This window comes from Rhinatrema bivittatum, chromosome 1 (assembly GCF_901001135.1).
Source record: "Rhinatrema bivittatum chromosome 1, aRhiBiv1.1, whole genome shotgun sequence".
Classification (NCBI taxonomy): Eukaryota; Metazoa; Chordata; class Amphibia; order Gymnophiona; family Rhinatrematidae; genus Rhinatrema; species Rhinatrema bivittatum.
In genome coordinates, this window is record NC_042615.1 from 382422559 (window position 1) to 382448328 (window position 25770).

At 41.9% G+C, this 25770-nt stretch overlaps 1 protein-coding gene across 2 annotated transcripts in view; it reads right to left on the bottom strand.

The window, feature by feature from the left end:
* Positions 1-25770, bottom strand: part of REST (RE1 silencing transcription factor) — a 67735-nt gene that overhangs the window by 36179 nt on the left and 5786 nt on the right. Inside the window, exons 1-3 of one of the 2 annotated variants that reach the window (XM_029601015.1) lie at positions 25144-25275; positions 23912-24823; positions 6795-6878 (exon numbers count right to left, since the gene is read on the bottom strand). In XM_029601015.1, coding sequence (XP_029456875.1) covers positions 6795-6878; positions 23912-24823; positions 25144-25240 — 1093 coding nt within the window. In that variant the 5' untranslated portion in view covers positions 25241-25275. Of the gene's footprint in view, positions 1-6794; positions 6879-23911; positions 24824-25143; positions 25276-25770 lie in introns of those variants that run through there. The other variant, XM_029601025.1, reaches the window with a different exon arrangement.

The window sequence follows — 25770 nt, forward strand, 5'->3', positions numbered from 1 at the left end:
GTGTTTATTGTGTAATATTTCCTGGGTGGGAAGTGTGGGTGAACTGGGGTAATTCAGGCTGAAGAACCAGGAAGGTCTTGTTGACCTGGAAAAGGAATGGGCGAACTGGTGGTCTTATTGGTAAAACTGGTAATTTTCTTGACACGCGCATATTTTAAAATTGGCTGACTTGCGTGTGTAAATTGAGACTTATGCTAGTCTCAATTTTACGTGCAAAAGTAATTACTTGCATATATCTATGTGCTGCCATATACACGTGAATATGGGGCTACGCGTAATTGTTTGAAAGTTATCTTCATACAGTATAATCAAAACACATTCACACTAGAATTTAACCCCCATCAACACAAATTTTACTGCATTTAAACTGTACTGTGTGATCAGAAGTTTTACAAACTAATTAATATTTCAGTGAATTGTATTTAATATTTTTAAATAAATTTCAGTTTTAAAAACATCTGTACAGTATGAATTTCTTCACCAAAAAGAATGGACACCCACTGTATTTATGCTAAATACTTAATGGTAAATTTTCAAAAGTTGCACACATAAAACTCAGCACATATATGCTATTTTATAAAGCTCAAACATATACATGTAAGTAAGGGTTCTTGAATAAATTTGCATGTATAAAAAAGGGGCAGACCAGGGGCATTTCATGGTGGGGCCAACATTTACATGTGAAAGTTGCTATTTTATAAGCAATTTATGCATGTACATTTGGCAATTTACTCATGTATATTTTTACCTTCTCTATATCTGTATTAAGTGATAGTAAACATCTTAAAAATGAATTACTGACTGGGTAGGGGGTCTGGGTGAAATGGGGGGAGTTAAAGCTGAAGAGCCAGGAGGGTCTTGATGACCTGCAGATGGATTAGGCGACCTGGTAGACTAATTGGTAAAATTTCACTGCCATGCATGTGTTAGAAAATCTCCAGACTTACACACGTAAAAGTCAACTTATGGAGTGGGGGTAATTGAGTGTAAATTACGCAGGTAAAATCTCCATGTGTATATTTTTAAAGTTAGACATAAAAATATGCGGCTATAGCAGTTGCTCACTACTTATCTGGTAATTTCCGACTTATCTTGCTAAGTAGAAGCATTTATCCGAATAATTTCCAATTTATCTGACTAAGGAGCAGCAAAGCCACTACTTAACCAGCTAAGCCTAGATTTGTCAAATTATGATGTGTCTTCGCAGGAGGCATCCTACTATCGCGGGGGACATGTTGCCATTATAGTGGAGCCCCACCACTGAAAACACATCGTGGCTCCATGGCTTATTCTTTCTGTCGCAGCCAAACATCGTGGTGAGCACCCCTTTAATCGGATGGCGGCCCTAATCTCACAGCCGCCATCTTAAAGGGCTGCTTGCCACCCAAAAAATTACCCACTGCCAAACGGGCAGTTTGAGCAGGGGTCACTGCTGATCCGCCAGTCGAGGCGGTTCTGAATCCCCAAAAATACAAATAAAGTATATAGTAAGCGTTATTTTTTCCCTGTCGCTTTAAAATGTGGCAGGAGCCTCAGGACCTATATTAGGGTCTTGGGCCTCTCACCATACATCTAAATACATGCCAGGGAGGTCTAGTTATTTTATCGAGGCTGACCACCTTCTCGTCAGCTGCAATAAAATATTAGCATTGACTTGCCTATAAATGAGCTTCTTTGCATGCATTTGCATTATTCATTATTACAAATTGCATGCAAAGAAGGTCACTGTAATACTGGACGATATCTGGATAGGGACTTGCAAAATATCACGCATATCACGGCAAAGTTGCACGATAAATGCAATATAATGCGCTTTAGAGCCTTTTATCTCACATTAGAGCCTTAACGCATTTTGATGAATAACCCAATAAGTCAGATCTGACGAAGTCAGAGAAGCATCACTTTCAAAAATAAGCATATACAAATGTAAATAGCATATACATCAGTATATGTTATTTTATAAACCTCAAACATACACATGTAAGTAAGGGCTTTTGCACTACTTAGCCGGATAAATCAGAATTTCCCCTAAGTGCTGCTACTTAGCCAGATAAATTGGAATGTACAGGGTACATTTACACGTATTTTGTAACCCATGCATATCTTATATATGCAGGTTATAAAATATGGGGTAGATTTTCGCATGGCAATATATATGCGTATATGAGGGAATGAACAGCTGTTCTAAAGTTATCCACCCTGTAAAAGCCAATGATATTTCTGTTCATGAATACAACAAATTTATTAATACAACAATGATACTACTTAAGATCATTCACACTTGTATGCAGCAAATAAATACTTTGCCTTATTTTATAATTTTTATAGGGTGCAATATCTTTTATTGGACCATACATAGGAATAATGAAATGATTTTGTAGTACATAAGTTTTTTGAGACCATATAGAGCCCATACAGAGACCCTACAGAGCTGAACCCAGCTCAACCTAACTTGCGGGCCGATACAGTAAAGCGCGGCCGCGGTTGCTTGGTTTTTAACCCACTTTAGACGCACATTTTGAGCGCAAAAAATGGACGTGCGATTCAGTATCTGCTTTTATGCGTCCTTAGCACATGCTGAAAAAGACGCATATCCATTTGCGCCCGCCGCATGTATATGGTTTGTTAATGATCGGATTAGCTATTCCCCCCGATACAGTAACTCGCGCCCAAATTATCACATCTTTAACCAGCATATTTACCGCCTACCCTGACCCTGGCGTTAGTGTGGTGTTCAGTCAGCTTCGGACCGGACAGCGTCATGGATAACATGTATATATTGGCTTTGGCGATCTTTTTCATTTGGTTGAGAAGGAGAATAAGAAATGCTTGGCAAGTGAATTCTAGAAGGCTGATTGAAGAGGCCAACAGGAGAACCCAGCAGCAAGGAGAACCCAGCCAACAGGAGAACCCAGCAGCAAGACCGGAGGAGGTATGTGTTCAAAGGTACCATCCATCTCTGGGCGTCTCTGAGGCTCCAGGGGTCCAGCGGAGACATGGACGCCTCTATGGACGCCGGAGAGATGGAAGCCGGGGGTCCAGCAGAGACATGGACGCCTCTACAGACGCCGGAGAGATGGAAGCTGTGCCAGGCCTTCCTCCGGCGTCTACTAGGCGTCCTGAGGCACATGCAGAGCATACAGACTGAATACAAAGGGAAAATCAACCAAACAGAAGAGGAGGACATACAGAGCATACAGACGGAATACAAAGGGAAAATCAACCAAACAGAAGAGGAGGATGCAGCGCATACAGACGGAATACAAAGGGAAAATCAACCAAACAGACGAGGAGCACATGCAGAGCATACAATTTGGCAGAACATGAACTAAAGATGTCCATGGCTGCTGCCTTGAGCGCCATGATCGGAGGCTGATCACGGACGTCCGGAAAGAGGCGGGAACGTCCATGAACGGAAGCCCGGACGTTCTTGCACGTCCTTGAGCGCCCAGACGTGGAAGGTAGGGGGGTCTCCGATCAAGGACGTCCGGATGCTCAGGGCAGCAGCCCTGGTGTCCATGCGGGGTCTGAAGAAAAGAACCATCCACTTACCTGCTGAAATGACATTTGAAATGACATTTGAAATGACAGGTATGGCGCCAGCACACCCTGGATACTGTATAGGAGCTGTATACCGCTCTATACAGTAAAATGGATTGTGAAAACCTACCGCTTCATAGGCGCGCTTTTGGTGCTCCTTTGGCGCCACTTGGATGCCAGGGTTGCGTCTAATTTGAATACTGAATCGAGCGGATTGCGAACCAAAATGTGCGCGCGTGAAACGTGCGGGCGCCCGGCACTGCCGCACTTTTTTTTCACACGTCGGTACTGTATCGGCCCGTTGGTATGGAGGTAGGTTGTTGGGGAGATAGATCATTTCAGTTTTCAAACTTGGAGTGCTGTCGGGAAGCATGGGAGGGACACAAAGTTTGGAATTTTATTATAAGAAATGCATTGGGAGTAGAACTGAGGCTCCTTCTATTTGTCAATATAATAGATCACTGTATTTCAGATCCCATGTTCTTCTTTCCTGTGTATTTTTAAAGCTGTTTTGAAGACTAATTTAAACTGGAGACCAAGTATTCTGGTTGGAAGAATTGCTGTCTGTTTTGGATATACTGTAAAAATGGTAGTTTGCCAAGGTTTGGAGGTCCTGTATGGTCTCTGCCACATACCACTTGGTGCGTTACTGAATCAGCAGGTGAAAAATATAGTACTTCTTTGGGTTTGTAGTACGCTGTGGGGATGGTAGTTCGTGTACATGTACCTTTTCCTTATTTTGTAATATATAACCAAAGAAAACTACCGTATTTTTCGCTCCATAAGACGCACCTGACCATAAGACTCACCTAGGATTCAGAGGGGGAAAATTAAAAAAAAAAAAAATTTGTGTTAAACCAGCTCTGTTCCTGGGCGGCTGTGCGTCTTATGGAGCAAATTAGGGGAGTGCATAGCTTTTTTTTCTCTCCCCATTTTGTTTTCGGGTCTGGGGAGGGCCATTTCGGTCCACTCCCCAGATCAGAAAACTTTTCTTTCTCTGGGAACCCCTCCCCCCCAAAAACCCCCCCATCCCAACCCTTTAAATTAAATAACAACCCCCCACCCTCCTGACCCCCCCCAAGACCTGCCAAAAGTCCCTGGTGGTCCAGGAGCGGTCCGGGAGCGATCTCCTGGGCTTGGGCCGTCGGCTGCCAGTAAACAAAATGGCGCCGACGGCCCTTTGCCCTCACTATGTCACTGAGGCCGACCAAAGGCAGCGGTCGGCCCCAGTGACATAGTATGGGCAAAGGGCTGTCGGCGCCATTTTGATTACTGGCAGCCGACGGCCCAAGCCCAGGAGATCAGTCCCGGACCATTCCTGGACCCCCGCGGACTTTTGGCAGGTCTTGAGGGAGTCAGGAGGGTTGTTAGATTTTTAGTTTTTTTTTTTTTTATATTCGCTCCATAAGACGCACATACATTTTCCCCCCACTTTTGGGGGAAAAAAAGTGCGTCTTATGGAGCGAAAAATACGGTAATTACAAAGTTTTTAATCAAAATTTAAGTAAATGAAAACCAAAGTATCATGGCAAACTAGGTGTGAGAATTGTAAAAAAAACAAAACAAAAAAACAAAAACCAGACTTGGGAGTGAGGCACACACAGCTCGATACAGTAAAGTGGGGCCGCGGTTACCCTGCTCCTAACCCGTTTTCTACTCACATTTCCGCCACGTTAGTCCAAACCGCGATACACTATCCCCTTTAACCCATTCTTACCGCCTCTTTAAATCCCCGGGTAACCCCTTCCGCACGCGGCATGTATATCAGATGTAAACGATCAAATTAGCTATTCCCTCCCATACAGTAACGCGCGCCCCGACTATCGCTATTTTACCCTGCCGTTTTGCCGCGCGTTTAACCTGCTAACTTACCGCCTACCCTTACCCCTGCGTTAGAGGCAGGGGTAAAGGTAGACGGCAAACTTTCCCAAAAAAGAAACCGAAAATCCCCTCCTCCCGAAGCAGCTCGACATGTGGCAACTTACCTTTTGTTGCTTTTCAGCCCCTTCCCTTCTCTGCCGCCCTCCGGAGGGGGCAGCTGGCGGCGAAAGCGACTCGCAGCGGTCCCCCCCCCCCCCACGCAGGTCCCGGTTCTCCTGACTCGGCAACAGCTAGGGCTCCATCGGCCCGTCGATTTGGGCGCTCCAGCCTAACCTCTGCACAGCTCCCAGACTTTGCCAAAAGATGGCACCCAACTTGCCTCCCCTTACAGCATCCATAAAATTTATCTAGCACGAGTCTGGAAACCCACCTTACTAGCCCTCCCCCCCTACACAGCACCTAGAAATCTGCCCAGTGTACCCCAATCTAACAATTCTCACTGTCCCCATTATCCAAAGTACGCCGAACACTACCATCACCTGCGATTTAACCTCCATCATCCAAACGTACTTCAGACCCGCAGTTAATTTCCTCCCCTACACATACCCTCCAAACGCACATAGACGGGCGTGCTTTCATTGGCCGGAGCGCCCGTCAATTTGGGCGCACCGGCCAATGAAAGCGCATAGACAGGCGCGCGTGACGATTTCGCCGCCAGCTGCCCCCTCTGGAGGGCGGCAGAGAAGGGAAGGGGCTGAAAAGCAACAAAAGGTATGTTGCCTCATGTCGAGGGGATTTTCGGTTTTTAGGTTTTCATGGGTTAAAGTTGGGATCCACTTCCTGGTGCCTGTCATTTCAAATGACATTTGAAATGACAGGTACCAGCGCACCCAGGATACTGTATAGGAGCTGTATTAAGCACCTATACAGTAAAATGGGCCTAACGCTTCGCAGACGCGGCTTGCATTTGCAAGCAATTTAAATAGAGTATCGAGCGGAATGTGATCAGAACAGTGCGTGGGGCAAACGAGGGTGCGCCGGGCACTGCCGCACTCTTTGTAACGCGGCCTTACTGTATCGATCTGACAGTTACTAATGCATTTTAGGATTACATTAGCAAGGTTTCTTCTAGAACTATTCATCTCTATTTAGGTTTGACTCACGCACCAAATATTTCAGAAAGTACCACAAATATGGAACCAGATAAAACCAAGCAGAATCAAAAACAACATCAGTTAACATCAGTATCAATGATGACATGAATATTAGACCATGAACATAGCAGAAGATGTAGAAATAGTGCACAGAACTTGATCTAATACAATCACAGAGGACTCCATTCAGCAGGGGTCTTCTTACAAGTTATCCTCCTGCAAACAAATCATCATTTAAGACTTTTAGTTTTGCCAAATGGATGCTGCTTTGCTACCCACCTGAATGAGTTCGCATGTGCCTGGTTAAATGAGTCTTCTGCGAGCTCGAATAGGGACACACACTGCACTGATATGGACGTTCTCCTGCAACAGAAAGCCACTGTATTAAGCAAATGCCAAAATATTTTTTGCCGGGATGTAATTTCTGGTGTGTGACGAGCACCCTTCATAGCACTAACCAATCCACCCTGCTGAGCAATTATAAAGTAAGCTATACGTACCAGAACCAGAAACATGCATCTGTCAACACCAGACTGACTCCCCACCCCCAGAGAGACCAAATGATGAACCACAAGTGCTATGCAAGCAATTGGCTGACTTAACTGAATAGAGTGGTGAGGACGATCAGGAATGTAAAACCATGCAAACTTGCAATAAGCTGGAATAAAACTTGTAAAAATAAGTTTATTTTGTTGTGTCTTGGAAAATGTGTATTCTTCCCATATTTTTGTTCTAGCCTCCCTTTCCCCAAGTCAGCTCCCTAGACATTGAAAAACATGATGTTTACCCCATAGCCACTAACTCTTTAACCCCATTTTCTTTCCTCTGGACCATCACCTCTCTCTGCAAACTCATTTCCCCACATATATTTAAATTCCCTTGTATAACAGTCCAAAGGTAAGAACATAAGAAAATGCCATACTGGGTCAGATCAAGGGTCCATCAAGGCCAGCATCCTGTTTCCAACAGTAGCCAATCCAGGCCTTAAGAACCTGGCAAGTACCCAAAAACTAAGTCTATTCCATGTTACCATTGCTAATGGCAGTGGCTATTCTCTAAGTGAACTTAATAGCAGGTAATGGACTTCTCCTCCAAGAACTTATCCAATCCTTTTTTAAACACAGCTATACTAACTGCACTAACCACATCCTCTGGCAAGAAATTCCAGAGTTTAATTGTGCGTTGAGTAAAAAAGAACTTTCTCCGATTAGTTTTAAATGTGCCCATGCTAACTTCATGGAGTGCCCCCTAGTCTTTCTACTATCCGAAAGAGTAAATAACAGTCGCTCAGCAGCGCATGGTTCGGAGAGATGTATCTTTAAAGGATACTAATGATGCATTAGAATTAGGGCATCCCGACAGTGAGGTTCCAATAATTAGAAAAGTAGTCCAAGTGCCTGTAACTAAAAACTCACCTGAGCTAAAAAATTCTAACTTATCCCTATCAATTAAAAAGCAGAATAAAAATACAAACAAAAAACAAACTTTGAAATGTTTGTATGCTAATGCCAGAAGTCTAAGAAGTAAGATGGGAGAATTAGAATGTATAGCAGTAAATGATGACATAGACTTAATTGGCATCTCAGAGACATGGTGGAAAGAGGATAACCAATGGGACAATGCTATACCGGGGTACAAATTATATCGCAATGACAGAGAGGAGCAGTCGGGAGGAGGTGTGGCGCTTTATGTCCGGGATGGCATAGAGTCCAACAGGATAAACATCCTGCATGAGACTAAATACAAAATTGAATCTTTATGGGTAGAAATCCCTTGTGTATCAGGGAAGACTACAGTGATAGGGGTATACTACCGTCCACCTGGTCAAGATGGTGAGATGGACAGTGAAATGCTAAGAGAAATTAGGGAAGCTAACCAAATTGGTAGTGCAGTAATAATGGGAGACTTCAATTACCCCAATATAGACTGGGTAAATGTATCATCGGGTCACGCTAGAGAGATAACGTTCCTGGATGGAATAAATGATAGCCTTATGGAGCAATTGGTTCAGGAACCGACGAGAGAGGGAGCAATTTTAGATCTAATTCTCAGTGGAGCACAGGACTTGGTGAGAGAGGAAACGGTGGTGGGGCCGCTTGGCAATAGTGATCATAATATGATCAAATTTGATTTAATGACTGGAAAAGGAACAGTGTGCAAATCCAAGGCTCTCGTGCTAAACTTTCAAAAGGGAAACTTTGATAAAATGAGAAAAATTGTTAGAAAAAAACTGAAAGGAGCAGCTACAAAAGTAAAAAATGTCCAAGAGGCGTGGTCATTGTTAAAAAAATACCATTCTAGAAGCACAGTCCAGATGTATTCCACACATTAAGAAAGGTGGAAAGAAGGCAAAACGATTACCAGCATGGTTAAAAGGGGAGGTGAAAGAAGCTATTTTAGCCAAAAGATCTTCATTCAAAAATTGGAAGAAGGATCCAACAGAAGAAAATAGGATAAAGCATAAACATTGGCAAGTTAAATGTAAGACATTGATAAGACAGGCTAAGAGAGAATTTGAAAAGAAGTTGGCTGTAGAGGCAAAAACTCACAGTAAAAACTTTTTTAAATATATCCGAAGCAGAAAGCCTGTGAGGGAGTCAGTTGGACCGTTAGATGATCGAGGGGTTAAAGGGGCACTTAGAGAAGATAAGGCCATCGCGGAAAGATTAAATGATTTCTTTGCTTCGGTGTTTACTGAAGAGGATGTTGGGGAGGTACCCGTAATGGAGAAGGTTTTCATGGGTAATGATTCAGATGGACTGAATCAAATCACGGTGAACCTAGAAGATGTGGTAGGCCTGATTGACAAACTGAAGAGTAGTAAATCACCTGGACCGGATGGTATACACCCCAGAGTTCTGAAGGAACTAAAAAATGAAATTTCAGACCTATTAGTAAAAATTTGTAACTTATCATTAAAATCATCCATTGTACCTGAAGACTGGAGGATAGCAAATGTAACCCCAATATTTAAAAAGGGCTCCAGGGGCAATCCGGGAAACTACAGACCGGTTAGCCTGACTTCAGTGCCAGGAAAAATAGTGGAAAGTGTTCTAAACATCAAAATCACAAAACATATAGAAAGACATGGTTTAATGGAACAAAGTCAGCATGGCTTTACCCGGGGCAAGTCTTGCCTCACAAATCTGCATCACTTTTTTGAAGGAGTTAATAAACATGTGGATAAAGGTGAACCGGTAGATATAGTATACTTGGATTTTCAGAAGGCGTTTGACAAAGTTCCTCATGAGAGGCTTCAAGGAAAAGTAAAAAGTCATGGGATAGGTGGTGATGTCCTTTCGTGGATTGCAAACTGGCTAAAAGACAGGAAACAGAGAGTAGGATTAAATGGGCAATTTTCTCAGTGGAAGGGAGTGGACAGTGGAGTGCCTCAGGGATCTGTATTGGGACCCTTACTGTTCAATATATTTATAAATGATCTGGAAAGAAATACGACGAGTGAGATAATCAAATTTGCAGATGACACAAAATTGTTCAGAGTAGTTAAATCACAAGCAGATTGTGATAAATTGCAGGAAGACCTTGTGAGACTGGAAAATTGGGCATCCAAATGGCAGATGAAATTTAATATGGATAAGTGCAAGGTGATGCATATAGGGAAAAATAACCCATGCTATAATTACACAATGTTGGGTTCCATATTAGGTGCTACAACCCAAGAAAGAGATCTAGGTGTCATAGTGGATAACACATTGAAATCGTCGGTTCAGTGTGCTGCGGCAGTCAAAAAAGCAAACAGAATGTTGGGAATTATTAGAAAAGGAATGATGAATAAAACGGAAAATGTCATAATGCCTCTGTATCGCTCCATGGTGAGACCGCACCTTGAATACTGTGTACAATTCTGGTCGCCGCATCTCAAAAAAGATATAATTGCGATGGAGAAGGTACAGAGAAGGGCTACCAAAATGATAAGGGGAATGGAACAACTCCCCTATGAGGAAAGACTAAAGAGGTTAGGACTTTTCAGCTTGGAGAAGAGACGACTGAGGGGGGATATGATAGAGGTGTTTAAAATCATGAGAGGTCTAGAACGGGTAGATGTGAATCGGTTATTTACTTTTTCGGATAGTAGAAAGACTAGGGGACACTCCATGAAGTTAGCATGGGGCACATTTAAAACTAATCGGAGAAAGTTCTTTTTTACTCAACGCACAATTAAACTCTGGAATTTGTTGCCAGAGAATGTGGTTTGTGCAGTTAGTATAGCTGTGTTTAAAAAAGGATTGGATAAGTTCTTGGAGGAGAAGTCCATTACCTGCTATTAAGTTCACTTAGAGAATAGCCACTGCCATTAGCAATGGTTACATGGAATAGACTTAGTTTTTGGGTACTTGCCAGGTTCTTATGGCCTGGATTGGCCACTGTTGGAAACAGGATGCTGGGCTTGATGGACCCTTGGTCTGACCCAGTATGGCATTTTCTTATGTTCTTAACCGATTCACATCTACCCGTTCTAGACCTCTCATGATTTTAAACACCTCTATCATATCCCCCCTCAGTCGTCTCTTCTCCAAGCTGAAAAGTCCTAACCTCTTTAGTCTTTCCTCATAGGGGAGTTGTTCCATTCCCCTTATCATTTTGGTAGCCCTTCTTCTGTACCTTCTCCATCGCAATTATATCTTTTTTGAGATGCGGCGACCAGAATTGTACACAGTATTCAAGGTGCGGTCTCACCATGGAGCGATACAGAGGCATTATGACATTTTCCGTTTTATTCACCATTCCCTTTCTAATTATTCCCAACATTGTTTGCTTTTTTGACTGCCGCAGCACACTGAACCGACGATTTCAATGTGTTATCCACTATGACACCTAGATCTCTTTCTTGGGTTGTAGCACCTAATATGGAACCCAACATTGTGTAATTATAGCATGGGTTATTTTTCCCTATATGCATCAACTTGCACTTATCCACATTAAATTTCATCTGCCATTTGGATGCCCAATTTTCCAGTCTCACAAGGTCTTCCTGCAATTTATCACAATCTGCTTGTGATTTAACTACTCTGAACAATTTTGTGTCATCTGCAAATTTGATTATCTCACTCGTCGTATTTCTTTCCAGATCATTTATAAATATATTGAAAAGTAAGGGTCCCAATACAGATCCCTGAGGCACTCCACTGTCCACTCCCTTCCACTGAGAAAATTGTCCATTTAATCCTACTCTCTGTTTCCTGTCTTTTAGCCAGTTTGCAATCCATGAAAGGACATCGCCACCTATCCCATGACTTTTTACTTTTCCTAGAAGCCTCTCATGAGGAACTTTGTCAAACGCCTTCTGAAAATCCAAGTATACTATATCTACCGGTTCACCTTTATCCACATATTTATTAACTCCTTCAAAAAAGTGAAGCAGATTTGTGAGGCAAGACTTGCCCCGGGTAAAGCCATGCTGACTTTGTTCCATTAAACCATGTCTTTCTATATGTTCTGTGATTTTGATGTTTAGAACACTTTCTACTATTTTTCCTGGCACTGAAGTCAAGCTAACCGGTCTGTAGTTTCCCGGATCGCCCCTGGAGCCCTTTTTAAATATTGGGGTTACATTTGCTATCCTCCAGTCTTCAGGTACAATGGATAATTTCAATGACAAGTTACAAATTTTTAATAATAGGTCTGAAATTTCATTTTTTAGTTCCTTCAGAACTCTGGGGTGTATACCATCCGGTCCGGGTGATTTACTACAGTTTGTCAATCAGGCCTACCACATCTTCTAGGTTCACCGTGATTTGATTCAGTCCATCTGAATCATTACCCATGAAAACCTTCTCCATTACGGGTACCTCCCCAACATCCTCTTCAGTAAACACCGAAGCAATCATTTAATCTTTCCACGATGGCCTTATCTTCTCTAAGTGCCCCTTTAACCCCTCGATCATCTAACGGTCCAACTGACTCCCTCACAGGCTTTCTGCTTCGGATATATTTAAAAAAGTTTTTACTGTGAGTTTTTGCCTCTACAGCCAACTTCTTTTCAAATTCTCTCTTAGCCTGTCTTATCAATGTCTTACATTGCCAAATCACTTTTACTAGCCCAAGCCCCTGTTTTAAGCATAAGGTGAGTAAATATAGAGTATTTTTAGGAATTTTTATATAGCAAAGAACACCTTAAGGGGGAGATCTTGTCTATCCATCTATTTGTGTCCTAGTACCAACAGGGAAAACCACTCAAGGACTGAACATTTGAGATGTCACAGTTGTTGTCACAGAATAGTTGAATATGATTGTTGAAAATATTTTTGGAGAGGTTGTTTGTTTCCTCACATTTCAGTCAATATTAGCACACACTAATCCTGACTGACACATGGAAGTTGGTATATATTAAAACTTGCATGCGTAATTGAAATTGCCAGTTTGCACTCCTTCTCCTGGTCATAAAGACCCTCTTAGTTCTTCACCATGAACTCCTCCCATTTCACACAGACCTCCTAGCCAACTAGCAGCAGACAACAGATGAGTCCAATATCAATTGCAAAAGATAATTAGCAGATTTAAAACTGCACAACTAAGTTGTCAAATATACTCATGCAAATCTTTAATAAAATAGCAACTTACCCATATTCCTCTTAGCCCTGCCCTGTAATGCCCCTAGACCACCCTTTTTTGCACATTTAAATGTGCATGCAAAGCAGAAAACATGAACACTTCTGATGTTTATGAAACAGCATGTACGTGAGTACTTACATTGGTATATGCCAATTTTACATGCACAGCTCCTTTGAAAATTCACCCCAAAAAAGTCCAAAAATAGAGAACACATACTAACGTACACTAATCGGCCATTAACAGATGTTAATTAACTCATACTAATGGCCCATGTTAACATGCAATTGAGTTTGCATTAATTTGCTAGGGTTAAAGTTAGCTCATTAATATGTATGTTATTGCAAAAATGTAACTACAACTTCTCAAGTTCTCAAGTTGTAGTTTAGTGTTAATGGGTCTGTGTTCATTTTTTCTTGTTTAATGTGATAGCCATCTATGTACCAATAGGCAATGAACTGTTTTGCACAGTTTGAAATCTCAAAACCTTAATAGCATAGATGTTTTTTGCGTTACAACTCTAATGAACTAATAAACATACTCAAACTGCTATTATAACAGCACAGCTGGTGCTTTAATGCAAAAATCAGCAAAAAATAAAAAGGTTATAAGGAAAGCTACATTTTTGCCCTGGCTCCTAAAAATATTTTGCTGACTCCTAAATTTTCTAAATATTTTCCACTCCATGTATTCAATATTTGGTCATGCATCATTCTGTGCAATTCTTATTCTGAAACCCCTAATGTCTCATTTTAGCATTAAAAGGCAAGAAATAATACCTTGAATTAATTTTGAAGTCCTTTATAGGATTCAACTGGAAAATTTTTTTTTCAGATTTGCACTTTATCACAATTGCAGGATTTGTGAACGGACATCTCGTAGGAGATACGACCTGATGGCTAACTGCTTCCCAGGCTATACTTTTATTGCAAAATATATCAGCATCTATTTTAAGTTTTGCAAAACTGATGTATGGCATTCTAAAAGTGTGTCTGGGCTAACGGTTTCCTCTTTATAAAAAACCCCAATGTTATAAATACTGTCATTGTAAGTCTATTATTTGTCTTTCAAAATAATGCAACATATTACCTTAAACAGGTTACACTGAACTATTGGTTTTAAGTTTATATAAAAGTAGCTAAAAAGTTTAAAGATTATAGAATATTTTCTTATCTTTATTACACAAAATTTACATAAGAATATAAAAAGTGCCATGCTGAGGCAGACCAAAGGCCCAAAGAGCCGGGCATCCTGTCTCCCAACAGTGGCCTAGCTAGGTTAAAAATACCTGACAGATCCCAAAGAAGTGATCTAGTTCCTTGTTGCTCACTCCCAGGGTATAAATTGTGGCTTTCTCCAAATCTAACAATTGTTTATGGAATTTCTCCAGTAACTTGTCCAAATCCCTTTTAAATTCTGCTATGCTAAATGCTTTGTTGACTGCATCCTCCAGCAAAAAAATTCCACAGCTTCATTGTGCACTGAGTGAAAAAATACTTTCTCCAATTTGTTTTAAATCTGCTACCTGCTAATTTCATGGCGTATCCTCTAGTCCTAGTACTGTTTGAAAGGGTAAATAACTGTTTCCTGCTTAACCCTTCCACCCTATTCAAGATTTTATAAACCTCTATTCACATCCCTCTCAGTCATTTCTTCTGTTGCGATCGGTGGTCTGCCCCACAGACCACCGCTCTCACATCCAGCACTGGCTGCCGACGCCATGATGTCCTGCTATTTCCTTCACATATCGAGGTGCTGACTTCAAATGTGGCAAGGAGCCATCAGGACTTCTCGCAGCCAGACGCAGCTGACCCTTGCACGTTGTGCCGTCTTCTAGGCGCGCATGCACTATGCTGCCAGATTTAAAGGGACCACAGCGGGAAAGCCTCCGCAACCCCTACAGATGATGTCCTCTATAATGCCCATTAAAAGGTTAAGTCTCCAGTATCAAGTTGCCTCAGCAGCATTCCCAAGTTCCTGTCTTCAGTTCCTGGTGTTAGTTCTGTCTTCAGTCTCTAATTTATTTATTTATTTAAAAACTTTTCTATACCGTCGCTAAGTTATATACCATCGCAACGGTTTACAAATAGGCACATAGACTAAGGTAAGTAAATGTAGGATATCTTACATTCTAACAGGTGCCAATAAAGTTCGGTTACAATTTCATAAATAAAATCATTATTTGAGTAATGTTGGTCAAGTCCAGGTATATTATTGAGTTACTATCGCTTTGAAATATTACTTCTTAAAAGTAGGATTGATTAAATTCATTCTCATCTGCATTACCTTGTACTTTCATTCTCTCTACCCTCCTCACTCTTTAGTGAAGGCTTTTTTAAAGAGCCATGTTTTTAGATTTTTCTTAAAAGTTTTGAGATTATTCTGTAATCTGAGTTCGGGTGGCATCGTGTTCCATAGTATGGGCCCAGCCAATGATAAAGCCCTTTCTCTCACTTGGGTTAATTTTGCTGACTTTACTGAAGGGATTGTTAGTAGTGCTTTGTTTGCTGAGCGGAGGTTTCTTTGTGGAACGTGTACTCGTAAGGCTGTGTTTAGCCAGTCTGCTTCTTTATCATATATTAGTTTGTGTATGGTACATAAGGCTTTGTATTTTATCCTGTATTCGATGGGTAACCAATGTAAGTCTGCTAGAGTTTCGGTTATATGGTCCCTCCTCTTTTTTCCCGTTAGTATTCTGGCTGCAGTATTTTGAAGTATCTGGAGTGGTCTTATCGATGTGCTTGGTAGTCCTAGTAAGAGTGCATTGCAGTAGTCAGTGCTAGAAAAGATAATTGTTTGCAATACTGTTCTGAAGTGGGCAGGTGTGAGTAATGGTAATCTTCGTTTCTCTTCAGTTCCAGTAGTCTATCTTCAGGTACTCTTCAGTTCTGAGCTCTTTATCTCCTTGCTTGCCCAACTGTGCTGCTCCATGCCTCCTTGCCCTGCCTATCCATCCCGTATTCCCTCGGAAGGATTCTCGGTACTGACCTCAGCTCACCAACTAGATATCCTTGAATGACGCCTGCCTTGATCCAAGTCAACTTCTCCTGCATGCCTTAACCTAAGGAGAACGTGGGCTGATATAGGCAAAGCTCCAGTTGGGCCTCTGCCTCATCCGCCTCCACTAGCTAATGAGGGGGACTTGCAGGGCTCCACCCTGCAGGTTGTGCCTCGGCTCCTTGCCGCATATCTAATCTTTCATTCCTGTCCAAATTGATGGAGAAAGTGGTCCAAAAACAATTAACAGAGCACCTTGAGAAAAATAACATTCTTTTCCCTGCCTAATTTGGATTCAGGAAATATTTCAACACAGAAACTTTATTACTGGTATTAACAGATACAGTATTAAGAGGATTTGATAGTGGACAAAGCTACTTACTAATACTACTAGATCTCTCGGCTGCTTTCGACATAGTAAATCATGCAATACTTCTTAACAGATTATCTGAAGTAGGAATAACAGAAACCACTCTACAATGGTTCACCTCATCTCTTAAAAATCGATCCTATCAAGTACAAGTTAATAATGTTAGGTCAGACAAAATTACCCTTGACACAGGGGTACCGCACGGTTCTGCGTTATCGGCAACACTATTTAATGTTTATATGTTGCCACTATACCAACTTTTAGCCAGATTAGGCCTAACTCATTTTATATATGCAGACGATATTCAAATTTTGATTCCAATACATGATACAATTGAAAAAAACCTATAAATTAACTGCTATGTATTTAAACATTATCAAGCAAATACTCACACATGAGACAGGTTTTAAACATCAATAAAACTGAAATTATTTTATTAGAAAGAAAGAAAGATGACAGATGCAGGCCATTCTAATTTATCGTTTCAAGACGATATAATAATTAAGCCAACAGATCACGCTAGAGATCTAGGAATACATTATTGACACAGAGCTCAATTTTAAAAAACATATCTCTGCCAAACTAAAAGAGAGCTATAGCAAACGCTTGACGTTGAGACGACTAAAGCCTTTATTAACTGAAGATGACTTTAGAACATTATTACAATTACTAGTCTTTTCTAGTACGGATTATTGCAACTCACTATTACTAGGCCTAGCAGCCTCTACAATCCGTCCACTACAGATACTGCAAAATGCTGCTGCTAGGGTTTTAACAGGAACAAGAAAAAGTGATCATATAACGCCGATATTAATAAAACTACACTGGTTACGAATAAAATATCATGCTCAATTTAAAGTGCTCTGCATCTTACATAAACTTATCTATGGAGACCAAAAGGATTGGTTGAATGCAGCAATTCACTTACACAAACCACAAAAAAATTTGAGATCTGCAAATAAGAGCCTCTTAGTAATCCCATCAGTAAATTCTGCCCATCTGAGCCAGGTAAGAGAAAGAAGCATTTCACTGGCTAGGTCTAAACTGTGGAATGCGCTTCCCACAGAGTTGAGAATGCAAACTGATATCAAAATTTTTAAAAGGAACTTAAAAACATGGCTATTCGCATTGTTGTTAAAGAAAGTGATTGAGTATGCTTTATTATAATTCTCATTTTATCCATTATTCAGAGCAGCTTCCATTTTTATTAGGAGTACTTTAATTCAGCGAATGATGTATTAACTGTATAGATTATATTTAAAATGCTCATTTTAATTTGACTAAAATGATAGTTCCCTACTTTTATTTTAATTTGATTTGACATCACGACAGTCCTTTACTTATTTTACAACATGTATGCAATTTTAACAGTGACATATTTTACTAGTTTAATTTAATTTGTTTTTCTATTGTGCTGATTTTATTTTATTTTACTATTTTTAAATTTGTTCTTAATTTTATAAGATGCTATTACGTTTCTTTTCTATTAATTTAAATTGTAACTTTTATTGTATCTTAAGCTTGTAAACTGTTGTGATGGCTCATATGACCGACAGTATATAAAAATTTATCAAATAAATAAATAAACCCCAAAGTCCAAGGGTCCACGCCCACATCTCTAAGTTGAAGAACCCTAACCTGTATAGGCTTTCTTCATAAGGGAGTTATTCCATCCCCTTTATCTTTTTTTTTGCCCTTCAATGTACCTTTCCTAATTCCACAATATCTTTCGTAAGATGAAGCAACCAAAACTGTACACAGTACTCAACTGTTTATGTTAACATAGCCCGTCCCGAATTTTGGAGGGTGCAGGATATAAGTGCGGTCATACCACAGATCTACACAGAGGCAGTACGATATTAACAGTTTTATTCCACATTCCTTTCCAAATAATTCCTAACATTCTATTTGCTTTTTTAACTGCCACAGCAGACAAAGCCAAGGATTTCAATGTATTGTCCACAGTGACTCCAAGATCCTCTTCCTGGGTGGTTACTCCTAATATGGAACCATCCGCCTCAAACAAAGCAATCTACAACAATACTTTACACATGTACCGTCAAGCTATTCTACAAGCCAAACGAGACTTTCACGCCGCAAAAATCCATAACTATCAATTTAATGCAAATGCCTTATTCACATATGTTACAGAACTCACAAACTCCACCACCCCTACACTCAACGAGACAAACGCAAGTAATAGATGCAAAGAAATAGCATCTTATTTGAAGACTAAAATTGATAACATTCTCCTTCGCTTCCCCACTAATCCCTCCCCCTCCCCCCCCCTACCCAATAGCAATAGGAGCAACCTTAGAACCTTTGACCACACCACCAACATAGAAATTGAGACCATCCTAAAAAAGATGAAACCTTCCAGCCACATCTCAGACACCATCCCTTCTAAAACCCTCCTCTCTATCACCTCCACCATTGCAAAACCCATCGCTGACCTAATCAACTGCTCCATCACCTCTGGCTACATCCCAGACCCACTTAAACTCGCTGTAGTCAAGCCACTCCTCAAAAAACCTACCCTCGACCCCACAGACCCTGCTAACTTCTGACCCATCTCCAACCTGCCTTTCATCTCCAAAGTCCTTGAGAGAGTAGTTAACAAGCAACTCACAGACTTCTTAGAAGACCACAACATCCACCACCCATCACAGTTTGGCTTCCGTAAAGCCCGCAACACTGAAACCCTACTACTAGCAATGACAGACACCATACTTAAAGGTATGAACCATGGAAACTCGTTCTTACTTGCCCTCCTAGACATCTCGGCAGCATTCGACACTGTCAACCACCAAATCCTAATGACCCGTCTGGCAGAAATAGGTATTGCAGACACAGCCCTTTCCTGGTTCTCCTCCTACCTCAGCAACAGTGAATATTTAGTAAAAATTGATAAACACAAATCCTCACACATCCCCATCACACAAGGTGTCCCTCAAGGATCCTCCCTATCCTCTACCCTCTTCAATATTTATCTCCTGCCACTATGCCACTTACTGTCCGATTTAGGCCTGAAATTCTTCGTATATGCAGATGATGTGCAGATTCTCATCCCGATTCAAAAGTCCATAAATGAATCTATGCAATTCTGGGAATCATGCCTTGCCTCTAAAAACTCCTTACTATCTAATCTGCATCTAAAACTGAACTTCTTATTATCTCTAATCACCCTGACTGTATCTCCCACCCCACACCACTCCAGAATACGGCCACAGAACACTCCCAACTTCAATCCGTAAGAGACTTAGGCATCCTCATAGACCAACACTTAAACTTCAAACCCTACATCAAATCTCTCCTAAAGGGGGGGTTTCTATAAACTAAATGTCCTTAAAAAACTCAAACCCCTCCTCCACACTCAAGACTTCTGTACTGTAGTACAGACCACCATGCTCACGAAACTAGACTTCTGTAACGCACTCCTACTGGGCCTTCCCGCCTCCACCATCAAACCCCTCCAGATTCTACAAAACTCCATGGCCAGAATCATAACCAATACTCGCAAAAGGGACCACATCACCCCTAAATTAAAGGACCTGCATTGGCTACCTATTTCCTTCCGCTCACAATACAAAACTCTTACCATCTTTCATAGCTCATTATACAAACACAGTCACATCTGGCTTGATGAAATGCTGCACTTTCACTCCACTGACCGCCCCACACGAACTGCCCTCACAGGCACCCTCCACACCCCATCCCTCAAATCTGCGCATCTGTCCCTCACCAGGGAAAGGGCCTTCTCCATCGCTGGAACCTCCCTCTGGAATTCCCTCCCCACTTTCCTCCATCTAGAGCCATCCCTACACAACTTCAGGAAAGGAGTCAAGAGTTGGCTCTTTAAGAAGGCCTACCCTGATGAGAACCAAACATAGACTGTCCCCTAACAGCACGTCCATGATCTGCTCCCCTTGAACCATTTCTTTCTTGCCTCTTCCCCCTGCTTTCACCCTTAGCTCCGTCCCCAGCCCTTCAAACCCTTATCCTCCTTTAACTTTTCCACCTACTTATCCTGATGATAGCAGACATTACTGAAATAAGATGTCCATAGATGTATATAGCGATACATAAGATGTATATAGTTCCTTCTGTATTGTATACATTCTGTACACAGTTCCTATTTGTACTCAGTTATATTATTGCCTCTCCATCTCCTTTCCTTTTATTTCCATCTATATTTACTTTCTCCCTCCCCCCCCCCCTTTTCTTGCCTGCCCAATCTCCCTTCCCCTCATTTATTGTAATTTCCTCCTTTCAGTTCATTGTAAACCGGCATGATGTGTTTTTACGAATGTCGGTAAAGAAAAGTTCATAAATAAATAAATAACCTAACATTGTGTACCTATAGTTTAAATTATTTTGCCTATGTATATCACATTGCAGTTGTTCACGTTAAATTTCATCTGCCATTCAGATGCTCAGTCTCATAAGGTCCTTCTGCAGTTCCTCACAGTCTGCTTGTGTTTTAACTACTTGGAATATTTTTGTGTCATCTGCAAAATTTGATCACTTCACTTGTCGTTCCCTTTTCTAGATCATTAATGAGTAAGTTAAACCAGTGGTCCCCAACCTTTTTTGCACCAGGGACCGGCTTCAAGCAAGACCATTTTTCCATGGCCCGGCAGGGCGGGGCAGGGGCGGGGCTTTGGTCATATGGGGGCGGGGTTATGGAGGGGGTTGGATTTTAGTGCACACTTATTTAATTATGACATTTATAATGTGAATGTGACTCAACTCACCATAGGTTCTCACATGCATGGCACACTGACCCATGATCGTCACGGGGCTAGATGTAAAAGTACAGTTTGTATCCACGGGAACCCCCCCTGACCCACAATAATGGATGTAAAGCAGAATTACGACATTCCCCATACAACTCACCCTACAAAAAAGATATTCTGGTTCTGGTGACATCTCAGTAACAGCAACTCAAACTCCTTCTATTTCCAGGCTCAATAGCCCTACTTATGAAAAGACAGCAGTTTACCACCAATGTATGTCCTCTGAGAAAACACAACAAATAAGACCGATACAAACGCTTACATGCTAGCAAAATATCTCATCTCGGTAACAGACACAGAACCGACCTAACATACTCCCAGGATCTGTAGTAATGCACATAAACTAATCCGCACACAGTTACACCTGTATTATGGAATACACTCAAACAGGAGCAACCCTATCTATGAAAAGGCAACACTATAAATATTAAATCAGGCCTTAAAAACCAATATACCTCCTATTAGGAAAACAGAACTAGCAAGCAGCTATAGATCCCCACACAGAAACAATTGTAAAACTATACTAATAAGCAGAATAAAAGTTTCAAAACAGCTATGAACAGAATAACATCCAACAATTAAAAACTCATAAAAACTATTAAACATTCTCCAAACACCAATAAAATATTTCAAAAAAGCAGACATCACACAATTAAAATGGCAGTCAAGAAAAATAAACTTAAAAAGCCACCTTTACTTACCCCCTCCAGCAGCTCTCCTACTCCCCTTCCTTGCAGGCCGTGGCACACACCAGAAGCAGCAGTAGAAGCTAAGCTCTATACTTATGGTCCTCTTCCTTAGTGTCCATGTCTCTCACACACACACCATATCAGTCATGCCCCCATGACCAGTTTCTGTCTCTCACACACCAATCATCTGCCAAATAGTCTTTGGCACACGCACACCAGTCACCTTCCTGAACAGTTTCTCTCATGCCATACACACACACAGGCTTCCCACTCCCGTGTTCTACTTACATATATGGGCATCTCACTCTCATAATCACTTTCTCTGTCTCTCTCTCTCTCTCACACACACACACACACACACACGCACACCAGTCTCTCACTCCCATGCTTGTTCTCTCCACATGCACAGGCTTCTCATTCCCATAATCACTTTCTTTCTCTCTCTCTCTCACACACACACTCACCAGTCTCTCACTCCCATGTTCTCTTTCAGATATACAGGCTTCTCCCTCCCATGATGTCTCACACACACCCAGGTTTCTCACTCCCATGCTCACTCTTCACATGCACAGGCTTCTCATTCCCATAATCACTTTATTTCTCTCTCTCTCACACACACACACACACACACCAGTCACCTGATCTCGCTCATGCATACACACACACACACAGGCTTCCCACTCCCATGTTCTCTTTCAGATATACATGCTTCTCACTCCCATGCTGTGTCTCACACACACCCAGGTTTCTCACTCCCATGCTCACTCTTCACATGCACAGGCTTCTCATTCCCATAATCACTTTCTCTCACATTCACACACACCAGTCTTTTTCTCTCACACACACCGTCACCTTACCAAGCAGTCTCTCTCTCTCTCATGCATGCACACTCACCCAGGTTTCTCACTCCCATGCTTTCTTTCACCCCCACAACACCAGGCTGCTTTCCCACATACCCAGATTTCTCACTTCCATGCCTTTTCTCTCTCTCACACACACACACACACATCAGTCACTTCCCTGACTAATGTCTCACACTCTCACATACACATCAGTCATCTCCCTGAGCAGTCACTTTCATTGTCTCTCACATATACACACACATCAGCTCTCTGACCAGTTTCTCTCACTCACACACATGCTCTCAATCACACGCAGGCTGGCTGCTTCTTTCTCTCACTCACTTCCTCTCCCCCCCCTCCCCCGGGAGCACAAATGGGAGCTGCAGCAGCCTCCTCCTCCAGCCCCCGCAGAAGAATCCCATCGGCCGCGGGAGGCTCACGCTGCTGCTGTCTCCTTTCTCGATTACCCGCTGCTTCAAATGCTCGGGGGCTGATGCTGCAGCCGCCGCTGCTACTTTATCACGCGGTACGGCTCTTTCTCCTTCCCGCGCACCGCGTATCACTTCCTGTTCCGGGTCACGGGGGGCAGGCGCGGAAAGAAGAAAAGGCCCAGCCGCGGGAGCTACAGCTTCTTCTATCATCGCTGCTGTTCCCACTGGGCTTGAACATGCTGACAGCCCGGCGGCAACGGCAGCGGGAGAGACCGGGAGCGCGCAACACACCTGCCAGTGCTTGGCGGCGCTGCGGACCGGCAAAAAACTCCCACGGCCCGGTCCGCGGACCGGTGGTTGGGGACCCCTGAGTTAAACAACACAGGTCCTAATACACATCCTTGGGGCATACCACTATTTTATTTCTTCACTGGGAAACTGACGATTTAGCCCTAAGCTTTACTTCCAGTTACCAGGCCACAGTAAGACATCAACTCTTATCTCATGACTTTTTAGTTTTTTTTTTACATACAAGCATCCTGAGCTAGCTTAAAACAAATAATAAAATATATAATGGCCAATGGCATCCACTGTGCAAATGGTACAATATGAAATCCTCAATTTTACTACCCTTTTCCAAGCTGCTGCACATAACATATGCTGAAGGATAATAAAACCACTGTAAACAAATCATCTCTTACCTGTATGTGTTCGTATATGCTGAATATAATTGTTTTTCCTGTCAGAAAAGTATGAACACTGTGAGCATGTGTAAACTTTCTTAGGAAAGTGATTTCTTAGATGTTTCTTCCAATGATATTCGCTGACTGTAGTATATGTACAGGTGGTACACTTGTAGACCCGCTCACTTTCTCCTGCCTTGTTGTGGTGTTTTAAGTGAGCCAGGTAGTGATCATATCTGTTTGTGTTGTATCCACACCTATTGCAACGAATGGGCCCTTTGGAGAAATCGGTTTCTTCTGCTGTACAAAAATCAGATTCTTTTATCTGTGCCTGCTTCTCAACATCTTCCCCCACAGTAAACCTCTTGGCACTGTGCACCTTAATGTGATGGACAAACTCCTTCTCAGACTCTGCCTCATACTGGCAAGGCTTGCAACGAAATGGCTTGCTCTTCAAACCTTTGCATTTGTCATCAGCACTCTCTGGATTCCTTAAGTCTTCCCCTGGTACATGATCTGGACCACAATTGCTAGGACTTTCAAAAGCTCCTGTCACCACTGTCTGAGCTTCACCTTTGGAAACTTCTGAAGGTTCCCACTCCATGTACTCAAATTCATCAGAATCGCTCTCTAGATCCACTGAGCCTTCCAGATCTTCTCTGCTGTCCAAAAAGCTGCCATAGCCAACGGTAGTCAGCTCTGCCATTTCTCTTTCTTCCCCATTCTGATAATCACAGATGTTGCCTCCAACATCTCCAGTCAAAGCTACATTTGCCAGCATTATCAATTGAGGAGCCACCAGTTCGGCTTTGGGAATATCGTGCAAACTGTACATGTCGTTGGCAAGTGCCATCCCCAAGTTGGAATTTCCAGGAAATAGACTGCTGCCTCCAGGCTGCCCCAAAATCTGTGTTGCCATAATAGTTAAGTCTAAAAAAAAAAATCAAAAACAAAGACCAGTAAATAAATGTATTCTACATGTTGGTCATAAAAAACTTCCACGAATGCAAAGAACTAAACAATGAATAAAACCACTATCACTCAAATATAAAATGTAAGCAATGACAAAGGGCTGGATTTTCTAAGATCGCACCGGTTTGTGAATCGCGCGGTAATGGGGGGGCAGGCCTGCAAAAGCCAGCAGCAATCTCACCACTGCGGTGTTATCGCTGCTGGCTTTTGCACCCAATAGCACCTCCGTGAAAGGTGATGCTATTGGGCACGCTACTGACAGCGATAAGGGGTCTTACCTTTTCGCCACCAGCAAAGTTTCTGCGGCATCCGCCGCAACACCGCCCTGACTCTTCCGCTTCCGGTCCCGACACCGCCCCTATCTAGCTTTCGCATGCGAAAAGGGACAGAAAATGACCCCCAAAGGAAAAAATGTAGCACTATGATAAAAATTGCAAAAACTGTTAATATAAAGATTTTGTGTTCTCATTATCTCTCATACATTCTCTAACAAATTTCACAGAGATAACCTTTTACTTTATTAAACCAGGAACTGTGCTGGAATAGCTGTTTGGAAATAACATGCTTATTGACCCTGGTCCTGCTCTCTGGCATCATTACTAATATATTTTTTCAGATGGCACTGTAAAGTATAAAGTAAAATGTCCCACTTGTGAGGGTTCTTCTTTTAAAAGTTTGCACTGCTTTAATTTGGCATTAATTTACTATTAGTAACCTAAGCAAAGGTGCCACACAAATCAGAGAGAGGCACAACATTCATAGTAACATAGTAAATAATAGCAGATAAAGACCAAAAAAGCCCATCTAATCTGCCCAGCAGCGATTTTATGTGCATTCACCCAAAGTAGATAAAATTCTCACAAGGAAGCCAAGTCCCAATCCTGTTATGTACCTTTTTGAGTTCC